Source organism: Lacerta agilis, chromosome 1 (genome assembly GCF_009819535.1).
Source record: "Lacerta agilis isolate rLacAgi1 chromosome 1, rLacAgi1.pri, whole genome shotgun sequence".
In the NCBI taxonomy this organism is placed as follows: Eukaryota; Metazoa; Chordata; class Lepidosauria; order Squamata; family Lacertidae; genus Lacerta; species Lacerta agilis.
In genome coordinates this window covers 21,119,215-21,146,316 of record NC_046312.1, presented here as the reverse complement: position 1 = coordinate 21,146,316, position 27,102 = coordinate 21,119,215, and the positions used below count along the sequence as shown (strand labels likewise).

General features: G+C 44.1%; 1 protein-coding gene across 2 annotated transcripts in view; it reads left to right on the top strand.

Annotated features, from left to right (window-relative positions):
- The first annotated feature begins 20,623 nt into the window (after window positions 1-20,623).
- Window positions 20,624-27,102, top strand: part of SLC24A4 (solute carrier family 24 member 4) — a 102,459-nt gene continuing 95,980 nt past the window's right edge. For both annotated transcript variants that reach the window (XM_033140859.1, XM_033140851.1), the window contains exon 1: window positions 20,624-20,976. In XM_033140859.1, the coding sequence (XP_032996750.1) occupies window positions 20,820-20,976 (157 nt within the window). In that variant the 5' untranslated portion in view covers window positions 20,624-20,819. The remainder of the gene's footprint in view (window positions 20,977-27,102) is intronic.

The window sequence follows — 27,102 nt, the reverse complement described above, 5'->3', positions numbered from 1 at the left end:
CAAGTGGGTTGTCTTACTCATTTTCTGCAAGCAGGAGCTGTGAGTTTTTGCATGCTTCTGCCAACCACCTCTAAGTGCACTTTGGGTGATGTGCAGGGTGGATAACATTTGCTCATGGTATATGAGTCAGAAAATACACTCTCAACAAACTAAAGAGGCCAGTGGTCTGGTAGTGTGTCTGTGTACAGTCCACACAGCATTTCCTCTGTCCCCCCTGTAGTTTACCTGGCAGACCAGAATAATCAGAGGCTTTGCCAGGATAGAATAGTCAATATGTCAGAGAGTTCTGCAGCATTCCTATCACAGATTCAGAGACTGACCTAGTTTGAGCAAATGTACTTTTCAGACTTGGACCAAGCCATAAGCTGAATTTTTATTTACAAAAACAGAAGTGGGCTATCAAACTAGCACTTTGCTGAGGGGGCATCTTGGCACCATCTAACCACATATTTATTTCCAAATGGGTTAACATGTGCAAGTATTTTACTTTATCATGGTTTTCACACCCAATAATGTAAAATGTGAATGGAACAAGTAGCTTTTTAAAAACATGTACATTAGAGTATTATTGTCAGAAAGCTGGGGTTGATTGTGGCTTCCTCCTGAGTGGAGAGGCAAAACAAATTTGATACTGAGCCAGTTCCAAGCCAAGTGACCGAATAAGCCAGGGCAAAACAAATGATCTTAAATGGAGGAAAGGTTTTATGATGGGGAAACAGAAGAGAATACACATAATGAGGAGTGCAAGAAAATAAACAGAAAAGCCCACTTAGAACTTTCAGTAGATGTGATGGTAAATGTGTCATTAACAACCGTGTGTGTGTGTGTGTGTGTGTGTGAGAGAGAGAGAGAGAGAGAGAGTGTGTGTGTGTGTGTGTGTGTGTGTGTGTCACAATGGGTCATTGCATCTGAATTTCCAGTTGTGCTTCCAACATACTAACCAGTTTGGACAAGGTATCTACCATGGTCTCCTTTCCCCAACTGAGTCTACTTCTTACAATCCTAGAATTGTAGAGTGGGAAGGGACCCTGGGGTCATCTAGCCCAACCCCCTGCAATGCAGGAACACTGTCCACAGCTGTCCCTGAGTGGGCTGTCAAACCACCAGCCTCCTGGTTAGCAAGCTCCTTCTGAGACTACCAGTTGGTATGGAACTCTTCCCTTCTAATTCCCGCAGAACGGGTAAAGGCAAGGATGGATATGCATCTTTTAAATGTGACCACTTCCTCTCAAAATGACACGCTCTGTTATCAGTGGAGAGTGACAGCAGCCTCACAATTGCTGCCATTTATGCCCAAAGAATAAGACAGACTCTTTTGTTGAACATCCTTTTATGTGCTGAGGATTTCAGAAGGCGGAAAAGCACGCACAACCTAATTCATAGTGGATGGAAGAAGTGCCGTCTCATGCAATGATAAGAAGATGGGCACAAAGCACATCCACAAACACAATTAAATAATGATATTTTTTCCCCCTCTTAAGGATGGTCCAGGACATCTCTGGATATTTTAATGCTGGATAACTGGCTCTCGCACTCAGCCACCTCATCCAGGTTTCCATGGTGACATGGCTCAAACATCACTTCATCCCGAGAAAGGTGGAAACGTGTCTTAGGATTTAGGCACTTCAATATTTAAACAAAACAAGGAAAAAGACATGCAAAATTAGCAAGGCAAAGGGCAGCTAATTGACACCCTCAGCCATCCTGTTTGCTGCTTTTATTTAAGATGACACAGGAGTGTGGCATTATACTTCTGTGTCCAGCTGGTGCCTGACTTGGACAGGCCAGCCTGAATGCGGTTGTTGCTTGAATGCTGGAAGGCAGCTTATTGCTGATACTTTGCAATAAGTGAGACGGGTGTCAGCATCCATGAAAGCAGAGCTTAAAATACATTTGGCACACTTGCAAAAGAGCCGCATGCCAAAGCTACACACTTAGAAACAGCGTGCAGGTAGAAAATGCTTCTACTTGATATTATTCTGTTGCAGTAATTGTCCTCCTTATATCCTCAGACGAAGGCCTAAGAAGGCCTTAGTTCTCATTTTTTTTTTTTTGGAGGCTCTCCATTTCCAAGCTCAGTGATGAAGGTCACTGGGTGACTGAAATATACTCGGAGTCAAGTGTGAATTTCATGCTCTTTATTCAGCTCATAGTAGTGAGGAATGCAGTTTCCCCAAAACGTTTGCTTTATATACACTATTTACACAATGGGCCCCACATGATTGGCTAATTCCGGGATACTCCTGTATGCCAATCGGGTTGCGGATTCACTTCCACCTGGAGCTGGATTGGGTGGCTCCTGCGGACCAATCAGACTACTGCAATCTCAATCCTATTGTTCTGGGACCAATCAGACTGCTGCAATCTCAATCCTATTGTTCTGGGACCAGTCAGACTGCTGCATTTTGGATCCTATTCAACTCAGTACATAACAGTGACTTTGGGCTAATCTCTCTTTCTCTCTCTCTTAGACTTAGGGCTTCTGTTTCTCCCACCAGTTCCGCATGGAAAAACCTGATCTTTAGAGCTGAATTGGAGCAAATAACTATCATTTCCAGGGATAAAGAGCAGGTTTGTCGCTAAAGAGTGGGTTTTCCAGGGGAAAGCAGTGGGCCAAAACCGCTTAAATCCTTGCCTAGAAAGTGGGGGGACAAGTGAAAACCACTCAGGCCCATGCTGTCTAAGCACGGGACAAGTGGAAATGGGGACAAGCCCCTACTTTCCTTACAGGCAGGACTTGTTGTTTTCAGTCGGAACTCGCCGGAACTCAGTTCTGCTACCTCTCAGGCGGGCGCCATTGCCATTCTAAGAGAACGAGGGAGGTGTTCATGGTGAGTTCCGGCACCTCTTTTTCTAGAAAAATAGCACTGCTTACAGGGTTGTTGCTGCTGTGAGGACAGAGAGGAAGGGAAATCCATCTACGTATGCCACCATGAGTACCTCAGATGAATTACATAATTCCACCTTCGAAGCTAGGTTGGGTTGCTTTTCTTTAAGTTTACAGAAATTGGTGTAGCGAATTATTTATGTTTGGAGATATGCTTTTTGATTTGAATTCCCCCCCCCCCTTAATTTTAGATAATTTGATGTCATCTATATTGAAGCAGAAGTCTTTTTTGGCATATTAACTAATTATTTATTCTTAGTAATAAAAATCATCATTGTTGTAACGTGGGGATCGTGATTCAGCAAGTGATTTCAGCTCTGACATAGTAGGCAGAAGACAGCTTCTTCACGTAACACTCTTTATTCAGACAAACAAGACTGAGGGACTGAGGAGAGAGATGCTACTTTTATAGGGACAGAAAGACTGGCTAGAAAGGATACATTGTGGAGGGAACAATCTCAAGCAATCACAAAGCTGGGAACCAATAAGACTGAGGATCCAAATGCAGCAACTTGAATGAACCAATAGTAGCTGTTCCTTCTGGAACAGGAAGGCAGTTACTTTCCCCTAATGTGAATACAGACAATAATAATACAGATATTATAACCCTTGAATCAATACACAACAATCATCATCAGTTGTTAAGATGCCACCTAGACCCTTTCTTCCTCAGGCTCATCATAGCCTACCGTTAACTTGGGCCTGCCTGAATGTCTTTCAGGGAGCTCCTGTTTGTGAACCCTCTTTGGTGAAACTGAGCATGCATCTCATAACTTTTATTTCTCCCCATAATTTTAGACAGGGTTAACTGTCCGTATAGTTAAAGCTATGGTTTTCCCAGTAGTAATGTACGGGAGGTGAGAGCTGGACCATCAAGAAGGCTGATCGCCGAACAATTGATGCTTTTGAATTATGCTGCTGGAGGAGACTCTTGAGAGTCCCATGGACTGCAAAAAGATCAAACTTATCCATCCTTTAAAAAATCAGTCCTGAGTGCTCACTGGAAGGACAGATCCTGAAGTTGAGGTTCCAGTACTTTGGCCACCTCATGAGAAGAGAAGACTCCCTAGAAAAGACCCTGATGTTGGGAAAGATGGAGGGCACAAGGAGAAGGTGACGACAGAGGATGAGATGGTTGGACAGCAACTATCATGAGTTTGGCCAAACTGCGGGAGGCAGTGAAAGATAGGCGTGCCTGGCGTGCTCTGGTCCATGGGGTCACGAAGAAGATCAAACCTATCCATTCTCAAGGAAATCGGCCCTGAGTGCTCACTAGAAGGACAGATCCTGAAGTTGAGGCTCCAGTACTTTGGCCACCTCATGAGAAGAGAAGACTCCCTAGAAAAGACCCTGATGTTGGGAAAGATGGAGGGCACAAGGAGAAGGGGACGATAGAGGACGAGATGGTTGGACAGTGTTCTCGAAGCTACTAACATGAGTTTGGCCAAACTGCGGGAGGCAGTGAAGGATAGGCGTGCCTGGCGTGCTCTGGTCCATGGGGTCACGAAGAGTCGGACACGACTGAACGACTGAACAACAACAACAAAAACTGCACTAAATAATACTAGGACATCCTTTGACCTGGAGGACTTTCTGCCTCCCCCTCTAATCCCTTATTTGCTGGAGTTAGTAAAAGTGCCTGTTTAGTGAGCCAGGGCACTCTGCAAATGCTCAAGACACCAACTTCTACACTATCACTTCACATTTCATTAGACTGATCATTGGCAGTGAAAACTGGTGCAATCTGTGGCTAATAGCCAGAGCTTTTAGTCTGGGCTGGTTTGCTCACGGTCTTCTTTGAGTGCCACTACATTCTCATCAAATGAACTGATCTCACTTATCTTCTCAGAGGGAGTTCCCTGGCTGAAAGGTTTATGGCAGCTGTTTGCTAGCAAGTGCAGTTTTCTTCCTAAAGATAAGTTGCCGCTGTAAATCTTAGATGGGGCAATTGGATGAGGGAGAATTCATTGACTTTTGAACCTGAGAAGTTCATGGGACAAAAGTCTCATGTTCTCTCCTCTGTCCAAGGAAAGCAAAAAACCACGTCAGTGAAGCTGAGCAGGGGGACTTGTCATCTGGGGAGCATGGGACCTCCATACACACTGCCCAGGCTTGCTTAAGATTATAGCCAGTCTTTTTTAAAAAATGAAAAAGCAAAACTGTATTCTAACATTAAAATAACTGGCCAGTAAGAAATATAAAATAAAGGAACAAAAACAGGAAAAAGGAAAAAAAAAACTATACAAAAGAAAACAACTTGGTTCACAGCTGTTACCACATAAAATAAAGTACATTCTCAAGAGACTACACAATAAATTAGATGTTACAACATGAACTAACCAGATATAAAGAAAGTACAAAACAAATGTTATGAATACCAAATGATGCCATATTCCATCGGGACTTGCAATCCCTGTGATTGACTTCTCATATAAATAACAAATGGCTGCCAAACAAAGGGGAAATCCATTGATTTAGCTGCACCCCAATATACCATTAATTTTTTAGTCATTTTTTTCAGAAATTGCTTTATTAAACCAAATATTTAAAGAAAAACCTAAGGACTCCTTCTAGCCCTGTGATATGGTCAACTGAGCAGCTACGAACAGAAAAATTGTAAGTGGTTCACCATATTAAACCTATAATCGACCCATCAAAAATGGAAAAAAGACGCAATTATATCCAGTATTTATTGAGCATTTCTTCTTATTTGTTTAAGGACACTTATACGGCAATGAGCATTCATCCAGATTTGCTTTTGGTGTGTTTATGTCTTCCTGTTGTCATTCGTTTATCCCACATTTTAAAATATTTTTGTCTTGCTTCTGTTTTGCCACACACACAGCAGCAGCAATGTGGTATAGCATTGTGGAAGCATCACAAACGAAACAAAAGCGAAATAAACCTGCCACAATGCACTACAATTATGTCGAGAACATGTTGCGGAATACACCTGCAATAAAACGCCAATCCGGATGAGACCCTAAAGTGCTGGTATGTGGCAGAACCAGCCTTTGCAAAATACGGACAGTCTGCAGGCACCCTAAGAGAGCAACCATGCTTAGTCCTCATGCTTAGTCGCACATGCATAGCCAGTTCCCACAACCCATGCCTAGAGATCAGTGTGAGCAGGTCAGAAGATGTCGCCTCTATGCAGACTTGAAGTCTTCAATGTGGGGAAACCTTAATTTTTTTGTATCCAGTTATAACCTGTTCGGAGAGGGCAGAGCTCTGTGCTCATCTCAGCTATGTCTGCCTCCAGGGTTGGGATGCCAGGTCCTGTATAAATCTTATCTGGTATGTAGACACATTCACTGACTCGCACTTTGATCACTGACTGCTGATTAATCATGTGGTTTTGAAGTATGAATTATTTTTTGCGCCTGGAAGATTAGTATAATTCCAGCTTTAACTGCACTATTGTAGTCATATGATCTGAGTGGAGATTACTTCTTATGGTTAGTGGGTTTCCTTTGTTCGGTTGACTCACAAAACATCGTTTCCCTTTCAGTTAATCTCCAGAGGGTCGTGCATCCCCAACAGGTTCTTAAAGCTGCACAACGTTGCATTTAAAGCCAAGAGAAGGAGACCAGAAATTTGCCTGCCTGTGAGTAACCACATGCTTAGTTAGGTCTGATCCTTGTGATTTCCATGAGACCTGACAGCATTAATGATAATCCCTCACATGTTGGGTGAAAGGAAGTGGCTTCTAACAGTACTGTACATTAATTCTTTCCTCATTGTGGCATTTGAAATTAGGGAATGTGTTTCTGCACCGTTCATTTGCAGAAGCGTAAGATCATAGCAACGTCTTCCCATCCAATACACTCTGCTGCTCCATACAAACCTGCCATAGCCTGACCAGAAGCAGTACTTGAGATTATTTTTAATAAGACCCACCTAGTGAAATACAGGGACGCAGGTGGCGCTGTGGTCTAAACCACTGAGCCTAGGTCTTGCCGATGGGAAGGTCGGTGGTCCGAATCCCTGCGGCGGGGTGAGCTCCTGTTGCTTGGTCCCAGCTCCTGCCAACCTAGCAGTTCGAAAGCACGCCATTGCAAGTAGATAAATAGGCACTGCTCTGGCGGGAAGGTAAATGGCGTTTTCGTACGCTGATCTGGTTTTGCCAGAAGCAGCTTAGTCGTGCTGTCCACATGACCCGGAAAAACTGTTTGCGGACAAACATTGGCTCCCTCGGCCAGTAAAGTGAGATGAGCACTGCAACCCCAGAGTCGTTCGCAACTGGACTTAACTGTCAGGGGTCCTTTACCTTTTTAGTGAAATACAGCATTCTCTCTTTTTATAATCACTTACAAGAATATGATTCCTAATTTTTTTTGGGGGGGGGGTCTGTTTCCCACAGTAGAGCTTTACAGTGAGACTTGCCCCTGTCACTTGACATGTTTCCCAATTCATACAGCACAGAGCTGTCTTCACCAACCTGGTACCTTCTTTTCTTTCTATGGCTACTGTTGCGCCATTTTCTCTGTAAGTGATTCAGCATAGGGAGCGATATAGCAGGCATATGGAACCTTTTTGGCTCCATGGGCTAGATCCTTATTCGGATCAGCCTCACAGGCCAAATTGGACATGTGGGTGGGGCTAGCCAACTATCAGTCACATGGTGTTAGTATGACTTCACATGATTGACAGGTGAGTGGCTCCACCCAACTCTTAAAATCCCCTGTGCGGGGTGTACGCAAAGGGCTTTTAGCCCCTGAACTCCTGTTTGAGTCTTAAAACGGGAGCATGGGATTTGTCTTAAAATCCTTTGCAAACATGCTCTTTGCAAACATGCAGGTGAGCAGCAAACATGCTCTTTGCAAACATGCAGGTGAGCAGCATGGGGTGGGTGAGAGGAGCTACCAATCACTTAAAGACAAAGCCTGGAGATGCTTCAAAGAGTGCTTTTGCAAAGGGCTTTAAATCTTGCTGCCTTAGCCATCCAATCCTGTTCCCTCCTAGGAACAGGGCACACAACCAAGGCAGGATCAGCTGATAGGCAGGTGCAAGCAGTTTGTTGGAAATGGCCTCACAGGTCAAATTAGACCCCCTTGCTGGCCAATAATGGTTCCTCATTCCTGCTCTACAGTTATAGGCATGGGTGTTGCAACTGCCCAGCATGGTCAGAGTATTGGATCACCACGCCTGTTTGTGATTTTTTTGGGGGGGGGCAGGGTTTGCAGGGCAGGGTACTAGTTTAATGGACTTGGCCTTCTGATTGTGGTCATAAAATAAATGAGAATTCCATAGCATTAGATTGGTCATTAAATGTCATTGGAAATCCAAGAACAGTGGTTCTGGGCACCACAGTTCAAGAAGGATACTGACAAGCTGGAATGTGTCCAGAGGAGGGCAACCAAAATGGTCAAAGGCCTGGAAACGATGCCTTATGAGGAACGGCTTAGGGAGCTGGGTATGTTTAGCCTGGAGAAGAGAAGGTTAAGGGGTGATATGATAGCCATGTTCAAATATATAAAAGGATGTCATATAGAGGAGTGAGAAGGGTTGTTTTCTGCTGCTCCAGAGAAGCGGACACGGGGCAATGGATTCAAACTACTGTACAAGAAAGAGGATTCCACCTAAACATTAGGAAGAACTTCCTGACAGTAAGAGCTGTTCGACAGTGGAATTTGCTGCCAAGGAGTGTGGTGGAGTCTCCTTCTTTGGAGGTCTTTAAGCAGAGGCTTGACAGCCATCTGTCAGGAATGCTTTGATGGTGTTTCCTGCTTGGCAGGGGGTTGGACTGGATGGACCTTGTGGTCTCTTCCAACTCTATGATTCTATGATTCATGTAAGGAGCACAAAACTGCTTTCCTTGTATGTTTAGATCTAAAAGATCAAAGATCGTATGAACTGTTCCAAGTTTTTGTTTTTGGTCCACAAGAACACACTCCTTTTGTAGATAACTTGGGAGAGTATCTGAGGGCATCTAAACAATTTTCTGTGCAGAGGAAATAACCTTAACAGCAACATTAAGGTTCCGCTTCTTTGCTGTAAACTTTTCCCCTTTCTTTGCTTTTGCTTCAGTGAAAAGCATAGGGATCTCCAAAGTATTTTGAATAAACATTCAGTGAAATACCACTCAATAGTTGGGCTCTTTGTTACCCTTTGCATGTCCTATCAGTTCTGCTTCTGAGGGCATAATCTACCAAGAACTCTTCTTCCTCTGGAGGCCTCACTGTGCTTCCATTCATTTCCTATGATGAAGCGTCTCAGCCCCAGCTGACTAAGAGCCAAGGCGAGTTAAGCAGACATGCAAGAAGAGGGTAAGCATAAGCAATACCTACTTATTTAATTAAAACAGGCCAGAGACCAATAAGGGCACAGTAAAGTCTTTTTTTTTTAACAAAAATTTATTGGTTTTCCACATCAAAACAAATACAAATACAATAGGAAAAAAAAAACGACAAATAAAACAAGAAAAACAGAAATAAAAGAAAATACATACCTACACCGGAACACCAACACTCCATACATTTAATTAAAATCTTATTTCGAATCTAATTAGGGGGACTTCCCCCGTTCTCTCCTCTGCTTCCAATTCTAATTTACTTTAGTAACTTTCTATCTATTTCAACAATTCATTCACCTAAATTCATAATCTTCATCTCTAAAATTTAAATCATTTAACATCAAAATATCAAAATATCAAAATACAACTTCTTAATACAAATCTTAACTTCTTGTTACCTTGTCTATCTCTTATTCCACTAAAACTGCTGCTGGTATTTCTAATTCAAACCTTATGTAATATTAAACTATCCTTCTTTAAAAACAGTCCAAGTATCTCTTCTCTATTCCAAATCAAATTTTTTAACACTCTGACTTCAGTGTACCATGGTAAGCCTTCCTAATACACATCTAAAATCTTTCACCCTACCCCTCTTCTTACCATTTTTTCTCCCCACCTCGGAATCACCCACCAGACTTCCCTCCACCCCTTTCCAAAACCATTGTCCAGAATGTCCTCTTTTTCCTTGTATCTAAGGGCCAAAGCCTTGTCCAGAAGCATCCTTGCAAAGCTCTTCAGGAAATATAATACGTCACCATCCAGCATCTCCATTTCAAACTTCCAATCAACTTTTAATTGTAATTCCCAAGATTGTTCCTTCATTCCTGGGCTCCCACCCCAGAAATCGGATATAGTATGTCTAAATTCAACCCTGGGCCTCTCACACCCACAGGGTTTTTCTTCTTCTTGGAGTTGCATAGTCACTGTATCTTGTTCTTCGGATATTTCCTCAAGTTCCTTAGCAAGGTTCTCCTCAAGTTCATTAGCAAAGTTCTCAGAAGCCTTGCCAATTCCAAAAAACTTTTCATCAACATTCTGATTCAGCAATTCTAATTTCTGGTTCAAGAGTTCTAGTTTCAAAAGAATTATCCTTTGTCCTTGGGTCATTCCCGGATCTAAAGTCATTTTAAAAGCGAAACCAAAAATGGCAGAAGCAGGCAGGAAATAACAAAGTTCAGTACTTTTCCATCTTTAGGTCTCAAGTTTCAGCCGCCATTTTCCCCTAATCAGGGTGCGAAAATTATATTCCACCAACTTTGAGAAGAAATGCTTTAAAAGTCTCAATCCTCCCCTAACAGGGGTTTTGACAGATCGTACTTGTCAGAGAAACTCCAATAGAAACATTGTATCAGCCAAATGCAGCAACAGCCAGATACATTGTTACTTCTTCGAATTCGGCAGGGAGAGGAACGGACTTCCTTTTGACATTCCTCCCCAAAAGCCAATTAATTTTTTTTTTTAAGGCCAATTAAACTGCGTACTTACAGCTTACGGGGTTCTTCTTTTTTGCTTCAATTAGGTAAGAACGATACGCTCATCGGCGGCGGCAGCCACCACTTAGCTTCCCCGGCTGGGGCAAAACCTCCACAGCCCCGCGCCGTTGCCCTTTCACTCCTGCGCCCCTTTTACAAGGGGAGCGGAGAAAGGGTCAGCGCAAAGGGGCCAGCTGGAGAGCCCACACCGTGGGACGCTCGACCCGCGGCTTAATGGAGCCCGCTGCGCGGTAGCGGAGCTCCTAGCCCCCGGGGAAGCCAGGGTCGTCTCGCTGCCGAGACAACCCTCGACCGCCGGCAATGGCGCCCTCACCGGAAGTCAAGGGCATAGTAAAGTCAACATGTGGTAGGAGCCACATCCTCAAAGCACTTAGGAGCTAAATTCGAAGTGTAGAAAGTCTGCAGCAACCTGCGTTACCCCAGCAGAGAAGTTTGAGGGGCCGCAGAAAACTAGGCTAAAAACTCCAGTTTTGGAAAAGGGGTGGAAAGAATAGTCCACTATGCATATGGCTCCACATAACACAGATCTAGCTAGTGGGAGAGTCAGCTTAGTTTTCGAAAAGGTAGGGCTATAGAAAGTGTCCCCCCTCCCCCCAAGGATTGGTATTCCTAGGAGGAATCAAAGCAATCTATACTGAACAATCTGCAAATATATTAGTAAATAATAATCTCTCAGACGAATGTTTAATAAAAAAAGGAACTAGGCAAGGCTGCCCTTTATTCCCGTAGTTGTTTATTTTGATGTTGGAAGTGATGTTACAGAATATAAGAGCACCTCTCCAAACCAATGCCAGATTACGAAATCAGCAGAGTAGACACCAGCCTACGGGCCCCTTGCCTTTTAGGGGCCCCACGACAACAGATCAAAATTATATTGATTTGATCCCGAAAGAAAATTACAATCAAGCTTCCTTAGTTCAACGTTATCCCACTAGAGCGTGCGCACGAGAAACCTCCGGATATGAAGTTTTCAAAAATGTATTAGGAGATAATTTGTGAGGGTGCCCCCCCACAAAGATTTTGACTGCGTAGGGTCCTCCACAGGGTTTAATCCGGCACTGCTCCAAACTGAGTGAATGAGCAGTAAAATAGCAAATGCAGTTCAATGTAAATAAGGGTGATGTGATACATGTCATGGCATAAAATCTTAATTTCACATATACACTCATAGGGTATGAACTGGTGGTAACTGAACAGGAATGAGACCTTGGGGTTGTAGTACATAGGTGGATGAAGATGTTGACCCAGTGTGCAGCAGCTGATTATTGATCTGATTATGATTAATGCAGCCATATGACTAAACCCTTTTGTTCGCTCTGCTTCACAAAATGAACTTTTGGTTTAGTTGTACACACTTTTCTATGAACATTGTACACTGGCTTTATAGAAATGTTACTTAATTTGTCTCTACTCCTCAGTATTGACAGTTTTATGACTGGCATTGGGCTAGATAACCCTTTGGGTCCCTTCCAACTCTATGATTCTATTCCTTTACATAGTCTGATTCAAACTCTGAATTACCTGGCATGCCCTTCCCAGTCTCAGAATCTGGCAAATCATCCTCTTCTTAAGAGATGTCTTTGTGGATCGAATGTTAGTGGTTTTAATGAAGTGTGTGTGTGTGTGTGTGTGTGCGCGTGCTTTGGGTCCTAAAGGATAAAGAACAGTTGAAAAACTGAAACAGAATATGTCTAACCACACACGCTCTGCAAATATTTGGGGATATTAGTAAATATCATTACCAACTTGTTCCATTGTTTTCAGTGGGTCTACTCCAACCATGGCTAAGTCTGGATCCAGTCCCAGGTCACAGCCTATTTTGAAAACAGCATCAACTGAAACGGGTAATTTGCATCCTTATAGTTACAGCACTACAACTATGACAAACCAACGCTACTCACTCTGAGAGCTGTTTTGGAGTCCTCCCATTCTGATTCCCTCACATCCCCTTAGTTTCTCCCATAGGTGACTGCCAGCAAATTGCAAGGAAGGTGGGGAATTGTGCTTCATGATGTCACCAGCTTTAGTCACACTGCAGAGACAGTATGTGCCAGATGGAAACTACTGACTTGCTCTCCTGCTTCTGCAGCCCTCAAAAACAAAAGTCACCGTTGGAGACTGGCATGATGACGACGCAACATGGCAAGAACCCGAAGTCCGAAGAGCAGGTTGCACAAGAGGAAAGCTGGCAATTCCCCTGCCTTGCAGCAGTTGATGTTCCTGCTTAACTGAGCTTTGGCTGAAACACCATCTCATGTTAACATTTTTTTTTAAAAAAAACACCTGTAATAGTTTGTAGATAATGTTTGAGAGCCAAATTGTTTCATTTAGTGACGAAATAAGTAAAAGAGGTATCACTTCTCAGCCTGTGTGTGTGTGCGTGCGCGCATGCGCGCGTGTAACAACGCAGGTTTCACATTTACATTTACAAATCCAGATTAAAAATTCATATCCCCATACAGTTTCCTTATGGACAAAGGGACTCTGATGCAAACATGAAGCTCTTGTTCATATGGGGACTTCTTATGCAATTCTGTGTTGGGTCTGCACAATCAGTCTCATTGCACCTTCGAAATTGTGAGTTTGATTGAAAATATGCACATTTTAAAAACGGAGCCATGGGCATTTTTTTAAACAAAATAGAAATTCAAATTTAGCACCAAACACATCAGTATATAATGCACTCTTTGCTAACCCCTTGATTCAGTAATTCAGGGTAGCTACTATCATTGTTCTTTTGATTCCCATGGAAGAAAAGAGAGGAACAAAGAAATTGAAATAAAACAACTTATTGCCCTATTGTTGAACCTTGTAAGCTCTGGGAGATTTTTCAGCTGAAGAGCAGGGTGAAATGCTCCAAAGAAGTAAATACTGGGCATGGTTTTGTCCCTGGCAAGAGTGTATACTTTTGAGTTTACCTAGAGTTTTAAATGTTGAAGGAGCAAATTAAGGACCTTGAGACATGCTGGCTATCGGCAACAAAAGGTGGCAAATGTAAACCACCCTGTGATCTTCAAATCAAGGGTAGTATAACAACAACAACAACAACAACAACAACAACAACAACAACAACAACAACAACAACAACCCAAGCCGAAAGAGCCAAAAATTGAATTGGTTGTCATCACAACAATTTGTAGTGCTGTTGAAGGCAGAATTGAGGCAAAATCAAGGACTTTCCAGGACTGAGAAGGAACAAAGGAACAGAATCATATTCTTGGAAAATAGATTTAAATCTGGAACTTCTGTGAAAATCATGCCAACTTGTTAAGCATGTTTCTCTATATTCTCGACATATTCTCCACATATAGTTCTATGCATATACCTAGAACTTTTTAGTAGATTAGAAAGTGCTCTTTCTTTTATATGTAAAAACCAGCTCCCACAAAATTGTATTTATTTTTGTGTCTTTTGTTTCCAGACACCTGCACAGGGATTTTAAAAAAAGAAAGAAAGAAATATTTCCCAACTGTGGTTGCACGCAAAACAATAAAAAAGGAGCTTGCTCTGGAAGTACCTTTAGAAAGAAGGTACCTTTAGGTAGAAAGGGGGAGTTAACATTTGACAGAAGAAAACAGATGCCCTGTTTGAAGTTAATTGAACAAGGGGATCATAATAGCATGGGTAGGCAAACTAAGGCCTGGGGGGTCGTATCCGGCCCAATCACCTTCTAAATCTGGCCCGCGGACGGTCTGGGAATCAACGTGTTTTTACATAAGTAGAATGTGTCCTTTTATTTAAAATGCATCTCTGGGTTATTTGTGGGGCATAGAAATTCGTTCATTTTTTTCTCCAAAATATAGTCTGGCCCCCCACAAGGTCTGAGGGACAGTGGACTGGCCCCCTGCCGAAAAAGTTTGCTGACCCCTGATAATAGTATGCTAGCTAGCTTTGTATGAGGCATTTTTTTATGGAGCAAAGTTACCTGAAATGACAAAAGTTGGAAATAATATGGACTTCTACAATGTAGAGAGCCGATTTTTACGCTCAGAAGTCTTACGTTTATTATATGAACACATGAAAGATCACTCCTTCAATTTGTTAATTTCAGCACTCAGATCCTGCTTCCTGCCATATTTACGGTGGCTAGTAATTATAGGATTTTAAAATATTAAGCTATCCATAATTTAAAACAGTTCATACAAGCAAAGCTGCCAATTCCAGTTTCCAAGAAAAAGAGGGAACAATGCTGTGCCAGGCAAATGAGTGTACTTGGCAGGTGAGTCTAAGAACGAGGTACAGCTTGAACACACACCATCAGTCAGTACACACAGTTCAGAAACAAGTGCTATTAAATAGATACAGCTGGAGCTTTGAAGGATTTGGTGAAGTTGCCAGATGTCATTTTTATGACCTGGCTTTGGACTCGTCCTTCTCCTCCTATCATGAATGTCTCTGGAATAGAGTCATGTTCGGGTGCAATTGGAGGGAAATCAGGCAATTTGTGAATAAGGTGACTATGTTCTAGTTTTTAGAGGACAGTCATCTATTTGAGCAGCTGTCTGGCCTATTTTAAAGATAAATTACCATAAGAAGGGAGAGCAGTGGCTGTGAAGTTGCCCATCGACAGGACTTAGACAGCAGACTGTGTTAGATACCAACTATGGTGAGATGTATTTCTATTCAAAAGTAGATCCATGACTTTTTTTTCAGGGGGGAACTCACCAGAACTCAGTTCCGGCACCTCTCGTGTAGGTGTCATTGCCACTGCGTACTTCTATACATATACACTAGTATGCACAAGTTATATGCATATGAATCCTCTGTTGTCATTTTGGGTAATGCATAAATGGCCATGCTACCTATGAGAGCTGGACCATAAAGAAGACTGATCGCCGAAGAATTGATGCTTTTGTCCCATGGACTGCAAAAAGATCAAACTTATCCATCCTTAAAGAAATCAGCCCTGAGTGCTCACTGGAAGGACAGATCCTGAAGTTGAGGCTCCAGTACTTTGGCCACCTCATGAGAAGACTCCCTAGAAAAGACCCTGATGTTGGGAAAGATGGAGGGCACAAGGAGAAGGGGATGACAGAGGATGAGATGGTTGGACAGTGTTCTCGAAGCGACTAGCATGAGTTTGGCCAAACAGCGGGAGGCAGTGAAAGATAGGCACGCCTGGTGTGCTCTGGTCCATGGGGTCACGAAGAGTCGGACATGACTGAACAACTGAACAACACCACCTATGGATAGTGTCCCCAATCTAACTAAAGTCGCACTGCTTTAACAGCAGCCCACTTCAGGCATCCGGTAACACCCAGCCATCATCAGCTGCACTCTCAGTATTGTGTCTGGTTAACTGAATCACCTTCACCTGTCTGTCTTCTCTTTCCACCCTCTCTTTTTGTTTCTATTCGGAATAAGGGAATTTCCCTTAAAAAGGGGGGAAAGTTGACAGCTATGGTTCCGCCTGCCTAGTAAGTGCAGTTGGTCATTTTATGGGAGGGCTCTAACTTTTTAACTACTAATCATGTTGCAAAATACCTAAATGCTGCATTTTCCCATAGGCTTAGATTGAGACTATGATTGCTTTCTGAGCCCCCCCCCCCCCCCGCTTATAGAAATCTTATGTGTTTTATATTCTGCAACCTTCTTTTGTGGCTGGTGGACCATAAATAAAATATATTCATATTCACTTAGTACCTTGACTATAGGTATTTGTGATAGGGATGGGAAGAGGAAGTAAATGCTGGGGGTGGCCGAGAGGCAGATTTGCAGTTCTTGTTATGTAACACAAAAAAAAAACCAAAACTCAATCAACTAGCAAAAATAGTCAGTTCTGTTTAAATCCCATTGAAATAAATGGAGGAAGTTAGTTCCCTTGATTTCAGCAGGACTTAAGCATAACTGAAATTACTGGCTACTGACCTAATACTAATCCCCTTTAACAAATTAACCAGTCTTCGCCTGATCTTCAGTTTCCTGACATATACCGTATATACCCGAGTATAAGCCGACCCGAATATAAACCGAGGCACCTAATTTTCCTACAAAAACCTGGGAAAGCTTATTGACTTGAGTATAAGCCGGTTCACCTTTGCCGCTGTGGAGGAGGAGGAACGAGCAGCCCGAAAGCAGCCCTTTGGGCTGCTCCTTCCGCTTCCTCCTTTGCCAAGTTTGCATTTATGCGAGCAGTTCAGGAATGGAACAAGCTGCCTGGGGAGAGTAAAGAACCACCGTTCTTGTACGCTTCTTAAGGAATGGTTGACTGGGGAGAGCAGGTGGTGGCACGAGCGGAGAGAAAGGGCTTCTTTCTCGCCGCCCCCCACCGCCCGCCTCACTTGAGTATAAGCCGAGGGCAGCTTTTTCAGCACAAAAAATGTGCTGGAAAACTAGGCTTATACTCAAGTATATACAGTAACTTTTTCTAATATGAGGATTTATCTTTAGGTCAGAAAAATCATATGTAACTGCTCTTTATATACTGTACATTTTGAAATGAAATAATAATAAAAATCAGACCCAGAAAGGGAAAAAAGAGAAAACATATATATGAATGTCAGCCTTCCTAGACTTGCCCCTCTTGGGATTTTGATTTAAAAACAACAACAACAACAACAACAACAAGTTTCTCAGTGCATGACATTTCTTTGCAAAAATGAGAGTCTCTTTTTAATAAGTAACTTTCTGGTTGAAAGAAGAAAGTGGCAGTCTGTGTCCCTTCCCCCATGTTGTAGTTGTAGTGCTCCAAATGTCACTTCTCTGATCCCCTCAGCACCACATGCTCAGGAATTCTTCAACATCACAACCACCCTTATACTTAAGGGATCTCAATAAACAAAACGAAAACCCTCTTTGGTGACCATGAAGTTGAGCAAATGAGGAAGTTTATTTATAGCAGGTGTTCATTATAAGTGAGCAAATGAATCCAAATGTAAAAAAAAAAATTGTCCTTATCCAGGTTATTGATGCTAGCTATTCATAGATGCTAAAACACATCAGTAAAATAACAAAAGGCAGTTGGGCTTGGGCTAGAGGTTTCTGTTGGCTATGAAGCAATTTTTCTTGTTCCTTACTAATATTTTTTGTCTTTGTTTTTGTTTCTATAATTTTTATTATTCCTTGTTCAGGGCAGCCTCCCAGTTACACTGGAGAGCCAGTGTGGTGCAGTGGTTAAGACTCGTAATCTGGTGAACTAGGTTCGCGTCCCCGCTCCTCCACATGCAGCTGCTGGGTGACCTTGGGCTAGTCACACTTCTTTGAAGTCTCTCAGCCTCACTCACCTCACAGAGTGTTTGTTGTGGGGGAGGAAGGGAAAGGAGAATGTTAGCCGCTTTGAGACTCCTTTGGGTAGTGATAAAGCGGGATATCAAATCCAAACTCTTCTTCTTATTGATTGCAGCTAATTCTTTGAGGTTTTGTTCATTAATGGCTAGCTAATTGATTAAACTGGCATAGATTTGCATGCAGTATATGAATTCCACCCCACCCCCCAAAATAAAGGCTTTATTTCATCTCACACTTCCTCCAAGATACTCGACACTTATATGTGGCTATTCCAACCCCCCACCCCGGTTTTATCCTCACAGCAGCTGTGTGAGATAGGCAAGGGTCAAAGGATGTAAATTGCCCAAATCAAACCAGTGAGCTTTGTTTGTGGCTGATGGGAGATTTGAGTCCACATCTCTCTGATCCTAGCCCAACCCTCTAATACAGCGGTGGGGGACCTGTGGCCCTCCAGATGTTACTGGACCACAACTCCCACCATCTTTGGCTATGGACCGTGCTGGCTAGAGAGAGAGAGAGACTTTATTTATTTATTTATTTATTTATTTTCTAACTCAATATTCCCCCCATGAGTTAAAAATTGTGTATGTGGTGTGTGTCCCCCCCCACACACATTGGAAAAAAAAGATTCCTGCACTGCAGAGGTTTGGACTAGATGACATTTGTAGTCCCTTCCAACGCTATAATTCTGTGATTTACTCACCGCAACAACCCTGTGAGGTAGGTTAGGCTGAGAGACAGTGGCTGGCTCCAGGCCATCTGGTGAACTTTATGGCTGAGTGAAAATTTGAACACTGGTCTCCCAGGTCACAGTTTTGACATCCTAACCACTGCACTGTACTTCTCAGACTGGTGAAACGTAGACAGCAGAGATAGAGTCCAACAATGTATGGAGGGCCAGAGGTTCCCCAGGCCATGAGAAAAATAGCATTGTCCCACTTGTGATCCCCAGCCACTTTTCCTCAGAAGCATACTTTTTCTGAAACTGGAGTTAGTTCATAGGCATCATCATTAAAAGTAGCCATCAATAGGTTTGTCCTCCAGGAAAAGGCACCTGTGTTGTATCACCTTAGAAGTGGCTGTCTCTATATTTGCACTCATACAGGAGCTAATGCCTCTTCTCACCTACTGTCACTTGCATTTAGAAATACCCCCCCCCAAACGACAACAACCCTGTAAAGGGAGCCTCTTTACTCAATCAAAACGTTTTTATTCAATAAGTATTCAGTAAGCATAACATTAATGGAGTAAGGGTAAGGCCCATTCATTTCCAGAGGTCTACTTGGAGTAAACTTCATTTTTCATCGGAGAAATGTTGGAGGCTATGCAGAGACCCAACTTTTGCATTCAAGGAAAGGCACTGTTTGAAAGAGTCCACAGGAGCCAATGTTTCTGATTGCTTCTTCTTCTTCAAATTATGTTTAAATGTCTGAAATAAACATTTTCACCCAAATCGTACAGTCCCCAATCCCCCTCAACCTTTCCATCATTTCGTCATTTCAAAAAGGCGGGATTCATCCATGGGCATAGCCAGGATTTTTGTTAGCGGGGTGAGGACTTTGACTGGTCAGTTAGTAAAGTATTTCTATTGTTTTACTTGATCTGAGGAGGCAGCTGCTCCCGCCCTTGGCTGCGCCCATGGCTTCATCCCTGAGGGAATTCATTCCACCTTGAGGGAAGGGGAAAGGGTGGGGTGGGAAGCAACTTGGATGTGTGAGCTTGAGTGTGACAGGGCTGGGCTCAGCGGCGCAAGCACATGCTCTTGCACGCTTCATCCCCGAACCCACAGCACTTGCCAAGCGCTAAATAGAGAAGAGATAATTCCTGCGCCATTTAGGGGAAAAGATTAATTTGGTCAGTTAATCCCCTCCTGCTCCTCCTTCTCTCACCCCGCCCACCGCGAAGACCGAGCGCGGGAAAATGCACAGTTCTGCAGGTGACCGTCAGCGCGAGGCGCAGAGGGAACCCTGTGGTGCCCGGAGAGGAGGCGCATGCGCGTTGGCTGCGCGGGCGAGTGTGTGTGTGTGTGTGGGGGGGGTAGCTTTGCGCGCGTTGAGGGAGCGCTAAGGTGTTTCGCAGGGAGAGAAAGTTGCCCGCGAGCGGGATAAGGAGGAGGAGGAGGACCAGGAGGCGTTGCAAGCCGGCCAGCCAGCCAGCGCAGGAACTTGCCCCTTACTGGTGGCTCCTTGCCCAGAGAAAAGGGCAGGGGGAGGAGAGCGCGTGGCTGGTGCGCCCGGGAGCCCGACAACTCCGAGCCGCCAGAGGGATGTGGAGCCTCATGAGGAGGAGGCGGAGGAGAGTCGCCGCTGCCGCCGCCGCCGCTGATGCTTCGCAAGCCGCTGGCGAGAGAAGGAAGGGGGCTCTCAAACTTTCCAGCGGGATGCTGCGCGGAGCGGCGCTGCTGCGGCTGCTGCTGTCCTGATCGCTCTCTGCCCTGAAGCGGCGCTTGCCTGGGGTTTTTCAAGGGCACTTTCGGCTCCCACCTCCGCCCCTCCACCGCTGTGGAAGGAAGCTGCTGGATGCTACTGCTGCAACTGCTTCTCCATCGCCGGCGGTGATTTCTTGCCTGGATCTTTTAATTTTTTTGGCCTCCGGCGCCGGGCCTGCCGTGGGGCGACGACGGGCTCCTGAGCCTGAGCAGAGATCGCGAAGCCACCCAAAACTCGCCACCTGCTGCTGCCGAGGAGGCTTTGCCTTGCTGAGCACCGGCCCGCTCCCCCCCCCCCGTGTCCTGTGACTCCCTGTTGATGCGCACCCGGCTCTTGGCCGTGGGGATGGAGCCCTCCGCGGGGACCCCCCGCAAGTGAGCCCCGCTCGCGAAGGCGCGGAGGGGTGGGGGGTGGGGTGGGGAGAAGGAGGCTGCCTCCTCTTGACCCGCAGGACCTCCCGATCCTGTGCAGCGAGCCCCGGGGTCGCCATGGGGCTGGAAGTGCAGCCGAGCGGCCCGCCGAAGACGCCCCTCTTCAAGCTGAGGAAAGTTCGCAAGAGGCGGGAGATGCTCCTGCAGCAGGTCGGCTTCATCTGCGCGATCCTATTCTTCGTCTGGGGCATGTCCACCCTGCTGTCTAAGCTAGGTAGGTGGCTAGCCAGAGGGGATCGGTTGGGAAGATTGGGTGGGTGGGTGCATAGGAACCAACTCCTAGGGGGCAAGGTCCCTTCCTTTCCCCCAATGAAATATTTGAGAGGGGTGGGCACCCCAAAGTTGGTGGGCATTGCCATTCAGATTGTATCCATGCATCACATCATGTGATCAATTGTGTGGGGAGGGGTTTACCTCCCACCCCCAGTATTTTTTCAAGTTGGCACCCCTCGTGGGTAGGTGGCTAGAACAGAAGCTGAGCTGGCAGGACAGAAGGTAGCAGCTGCCTATGTCGTTTATCTTCCCCTCCCCAAATATGGTCAGGATGCTTTCCCCTCCAGCGTAACAGCTGTTAGGGCACCCAGCATGCATGCATACCTGGGCGATCCTGTGTACCACCAGACATTTGCCAAGAGTCCTCCTGGGAATTGTAGATTGCCCTTCCCTTCATACCGTTACACTTCCTGGGATTTTTAGGGGCTTTCAATGTATGCAGTGGGATGAAAGCAAAGGGCCATGTTTCCTACAACAGCAACCAGCTGAATTCACCTGGCAAGCCCGCAAGTGAGATTTGGTAATAGTCAAAAGCAAAAGTGCCTCTGGAAGCTGGTGGTTCTGTACACCCCATCTAACTAGGGTCGTTCTCAGCATCATCTTCAGTGAATTTGCCTTCTCCCCCCCCCCCAAGCCGTTGAAGCTAATGGATGTCACTAGTACATCTTGTGGCAATGAGTTCCACAAGTGAATTACACTATGGTGTGAAGAAGTGCTCCCCCCCCCTTTGTCCTGAATCTTCTGCCAGTGGGAATAGTGAAGTGTCAGGCAGTTCTTAGGTCCTGCTTGCAGCGAAATCCTATGCTAACTCAGAAGATTCAATGAGATTTACTCCTGAGCAAGTGTGTTTAGGATTGCATCCTTTGTCACCCATGGGATAATGCTTTATGCTTATAGGTTCATAAGGGTGAGATTGCTCCTGAATATTTGAGGAAACGGTTAAGGCTTGGCTACCAGCAATACAAGGCGGATTTGTGTACATTTTTTTCATAGAGGAACAAACTTCCATCAAAGGGGGGGGGGGAAATAGCATATCCGTATAAACTCATGTACACTCAGTTTTGCAACAGTCCTGTGACTTTTGCATTCAAACTGATTCCATACCTGTGAATTTCAGAGTCAGATCTGGAGATGATGAGTAGATGGAACATTTCTGAAACAGAACATTATATTTCCCTTGGACGTGGGATCCCATTTTAGGAGTGATTTTTTTTTATGACTACTAAATATAATGTGCAAATGACTGTGGCTAAATATGAGTTCGGAAATGTAGGAAGAACAGAACAAACCTGATGAGGAAGAGATCCCATATAGCAGTGCACAACGTCTCAGCAATAGTAACCTGATTGACTTTGTGTCCCATTTATTATATGTTGCATAAAAGCTACAGACCCAACTGACAACTTTCAGCAGAGAAAGAGAGGGAGAGAGATTTTGCTGGAAAATGCTGCTGCTGATCTAATGTGCTTCATTCCTGCCTTGCAAGCTGAGTTGGTGCAAAAAAAAACAAAACCCTGCTGAAATATTTTCGGTTTGCCTGCTGTGCTGCTTGCTGTAGGCTTAGAACAGTAATTCCAAAATGGGCAGATTAGAACAAGGGTTGCCAGATCAACATGGGGATGGAGTGGAGGCGGGGGAAGGAACCAAGGAATTTTGCTCTCTGTTCTGCAGAGTTTGACAAAGCAGGGTCAAATCTGAAAGCAGGTGTTCCCGAACTACAGGCTCTTAAATAAATGGACACCTCACAACCTTTGCTTTGGCGCTACTTCCTCCCCTTCCCCCACCAATGGGACTCCTGTTCCTTTAATGAGAGAGGCAGTTTGGCAGGTGGGTTGGCTCCTCCCTTTGTTGCCAGAAAAGCAGGCTGTTCCAAACATTAGTCTGCCAGGGCCCAGGTAGTTATTAAAGGAATGACCTGTGAGGCCATGTATTGGCAGACCTCCCTAGCTTAGCCGCTCCTGTGCTACTTATCCTGATGCTAACAGCAGGTGCTGAGGAAGTAGAGCATCAAAAGCCACACCAGGAAGTAGATGTGCATGGCCATTGGGAAAGATAAATATCCCTTCTATGGCTTCCCCTGTTGAAAGCTGGCACAGCTTCGCGGCCAAGGGTGGGGCATCATATACACTCTTAGCTGGAGTAACTGAAGTTAATAGGACTTAATTGCAAGTGAACATGCCTAGGATTGTGCTACATCAGGGTGAGCTGTAAACCAGAAAGAGCTGTAAACCCTGAATCAAACGAAAAGGCAACTTCTGGATTTTGGGTCCTCTCCCAAGCCATAGATCATTAATGGGTCGCCTTAACAAGCAAAGGGCAGAGGACACTCAAACGGAAGGCAAACCCAAGATCCCTCTGGCAGGTGACACGTGCAAGTGACCCCACACATTATGGAGGATGCAGAATGACGGCTATGTCATTCCAACAGTGGTTGGAGGCAACACGCCTATGAATACCAGTTGCTGGGAATCACAAGGTAGAAGAGCGTTGTTGCACGCAGCTCCTGTTGTAGGCTTCCCATAGGCATCTGTTTGCCTGCTTTGGGAACAGAGAGTTGGAGTAGAGGTGCCTTTGGCCTGATCCAGCAGGGCTACTCTTATGTTCAAGCAAGCGAAGCCACATACTAAATTCTGCTTTGAAAAAAAAAATCACCTTTCAGTTCTCAGTAGCGTAACTGAAAGGCAACAAGCACAGTGAATGTTAAGATTAAGGGTAGCATAAAGATGTCCGTGTCTGAAGGTTTTGTCCAGTTTTCTTAGACTTCTTCTTTGCAGATCCCTGTCTCCCTTTTGCTAGCTTTAGTTCCCTGAAATCTGCTCTGCCTTGTTGCCCTAAGGAGTCAGCCATAGGTTCAAATTTTACCTCTGCCACAAACTCTGAAGATATTTAGAAAGCTGCCTGACAAAATAAAGACTTGTTTGTCATTGTGGTGCAGTATTGCCTATGTTCATGAGTAGTGGCTCCCCAGGGCACCAGGCAGAGGTTTTTCATGTTTTATTGCCATATGATCCTCTTAGCTGGAGATGCCAGGGACTGAACCTGGGACCTGCTTGCAGAATAGGTGCTCTGCTCGTTGAGCTATGGTCCCTTGCCTTAGGCCCTTTCATTATTCTTTCAAGCCTATTATTAATAATAATATGGATGTGTGTACATGATAACACTGATCTACCTTACAGGGTTGTTGCAAGGCTTACTGAGATATGTGCATAAAGCATTTTGGACATTAAAATGTGCTATTTGAATGTAATGTATTATAAATACTTCATATATATGTATTTCTGCGCTAAGCCTATGCCATCCCTAGGAATTCAAGGCAGAGAGAGGTATCAGTAGGATAAGTATCCAGTTTTTGATCAAAACACTTTGCTAAAACCCTATCTGGCCATGCCCCTAAACTTTAAGTGTGGACAGTAAATAATTCCAGAAATTGTTTGGCTTTTGTTAGTCTCCATACAAAGGGAATTTCAGTAGCAAGGTACACAACTTCACCACTCATGAGGCAATCACTATGGACTTCCCTATGCATTCTCTTGCTGTTCTACTTTGGAGAACATATGGTTTTATTAAGAGGGCACTGTTAAGTGGCTTTAGACATTTTCTGATAGGACAACAAGGAGGAGGTTGGTTAAATGCCTAAAGCTGCATCCCTAACCCCATTTACCTGGGAGTAGCTGAACAACAACAACAGCTCAGTTGGGTAGAACATGAGACTCTTAATCCCAGGGCCATGGGTTTGAGCCTCAAGGTTGGACTTAGATGAGCCTCGTGGTTCCTTACAACTCTGCAAATCTGTGATTTGACTTGTTTCTAAGTAGGCAGGGTCAAAACAATGGAAAGAAGTTAGAACCACTCTTCAGTTAATCTTGAATGATAATGAGTCACAAGCGGTTTTACTTACAATTAAGCAGTATATTTTTTTTTGAAAAATAAATAAAGTGGAAACTGCAAACAAAATGTTGCATTTTGCCTTTGGTCCCTTACAGGAGTGCTCCTGTTCAGTTTTCCAGCAACCAGCCATGCTTTCTAGAATATATAAACTGGGAGAGGCTCAAGTTGGCCAGTTCCCTTTCTCCAGTCAGAGTTTTCTGTTTGCTTCCAGCTAACTCTTAACTTTCTATGGCTTCTGCTGAACATTGAGCATGCTCTGTCCATTTTGGGCTAGGTAATTTTTTTGGGGGGGGGGGGGGTACTTGTGCAAATGTTAAGATACCTGAAGCAAGGCGATAGTTCTTTCTTGTTTCACAGTGGCTTTGTTTTTGTCCCAGTCTAGTTGGTGGTGTGGGCTCTAAGCAACTGAATACCAGGCATGAAAATACTTTAATGAAGGAGGGGGAGCAGAAGGAGCATTCTGTTTTATTGTAATAATATGAGATCTTGAATAAACTATAGGTTGTCCCCCCCCCCTAAAAAAGAGAGTATTAGAGGGAGGGAGCACAAATGCTAATGTTTGTATTCCTCCCCCTCCCTTTCAGGAAGAAAGTAAACCTGCAAATTCTGCACTAGCAAAAACTTCTGAATATCTATAAAGGGCAACTTCATGCAAACACAGGGAGATTGCTGGTTTAGAGCCTTTAACTCTATAGTCTGTTGGAGCATTTCATATTTTATTGGGTCCACAGTTTCCTTATCAAGAAAGAAGGTCACTTGAATGATACGTTTAATCGTGAATCTTCCTTCTGTACCAGTCGTAATGTAATAAACCTTTGCCTCCTGAGAATCTGCAAGCCACCAAAAGGATGATGATACAAAAACTCATCTTGTACCTAAGGACCAAGCCCATATTGTTGCTGAAGAAAGAGAGAATGAAGGCAGATGTAATATTTTAACAGTGGAAGAGGTGGTTTGATGGAGCTGTCATGGCGTTAATAACAAATGCATTTTTTCTAGGCTGTTATAAAAAGGGGGGGAAACGAAGTTCTTCGTGTTTGGTTTTTCTGGTACAGTTTGAATGAGGGAAGCTGAGACTTTTTGGGTAGTGCAATGTTGGAAGAATGTACTTTTTCACACAGTATGTAGTTAAACTATGGAATTGGCTTCTTGCAGGAGACAGTGATGGCCACCAATTTGGATGGCTTCGAAAGAGGGTTAGAAAAATTCATGAAGGGTTAGGTGACCAGTGACTACTAGCTGTGATGGATAATATGTTTTTCATCCACTGTTGGAGGCAGTACTGAATGCTTTTGAGTACCACTTGCTGGTTGGCCACTGTGAGAACAGGAAGCTGGACTAGATGGGCCACTGCCCTGATGCAGCAGACTCGTCTTAAATGTCACCACTACATCTTCCCCACCCAGTCAGTTTTGCAACAGTTTTTGAACTTCCAGTTTAGGGATAGATGCATTCCACAGAGGAGGGTGTTTCCTTCCGAAGAGGGCCACATTCCCCTTAAGGATAATCTGTTGGGGGGCCATATACATCTTTAAACCCACATCAGCCAGCCCATCTGATACATGAGTGGAGAGCAAGTCTGAAAACTAACACACCACCTTAGCTTGGGAAGCAACTTGCTGATCTTGCTAATGTATACATTTATAAGAAAAGTGACAAGTCTAGATTCATGTTGCTGGCAAAGAAAACTGCTTTGAGACCACTGTTGTCTGTTGTTCCATTTGTCAAGGGGCATATTTCCAAGTCTATTTTCTCTTTCAATTCATTTATTTTCTCTTTCAATCTGATATTACTTGCAACGCAAACTTCTTTTTTATTGACTGTCATACAGTTGCATAGTTATCTAAGATTGGAGCACCAAGTGATCATGATAAGGTTATTGCAGGTAATCTACTCTGGGACACCCTGGTGTGTTTGCCATCTAAATAACCTATATGGTGTATTTAGTTCAAGAATGATAAACTTTAGATCTTATCTGGTATATGAAGCATATCCACTTTACAGTCTGCAAACAATAGGTAACTCCGTGTCTTCCAATGAACCCTTCTCTTTCCTGATTGAATAATTGTTGAAAGGGAATTTCCACACAGTGCTTATTGTGTAAAATGACCTGTGTTTGAACTGCCTTTCCTGGTTGGAACTGAAAATCCATTCTCTCCCAATTCAAATGTGTTTTGGT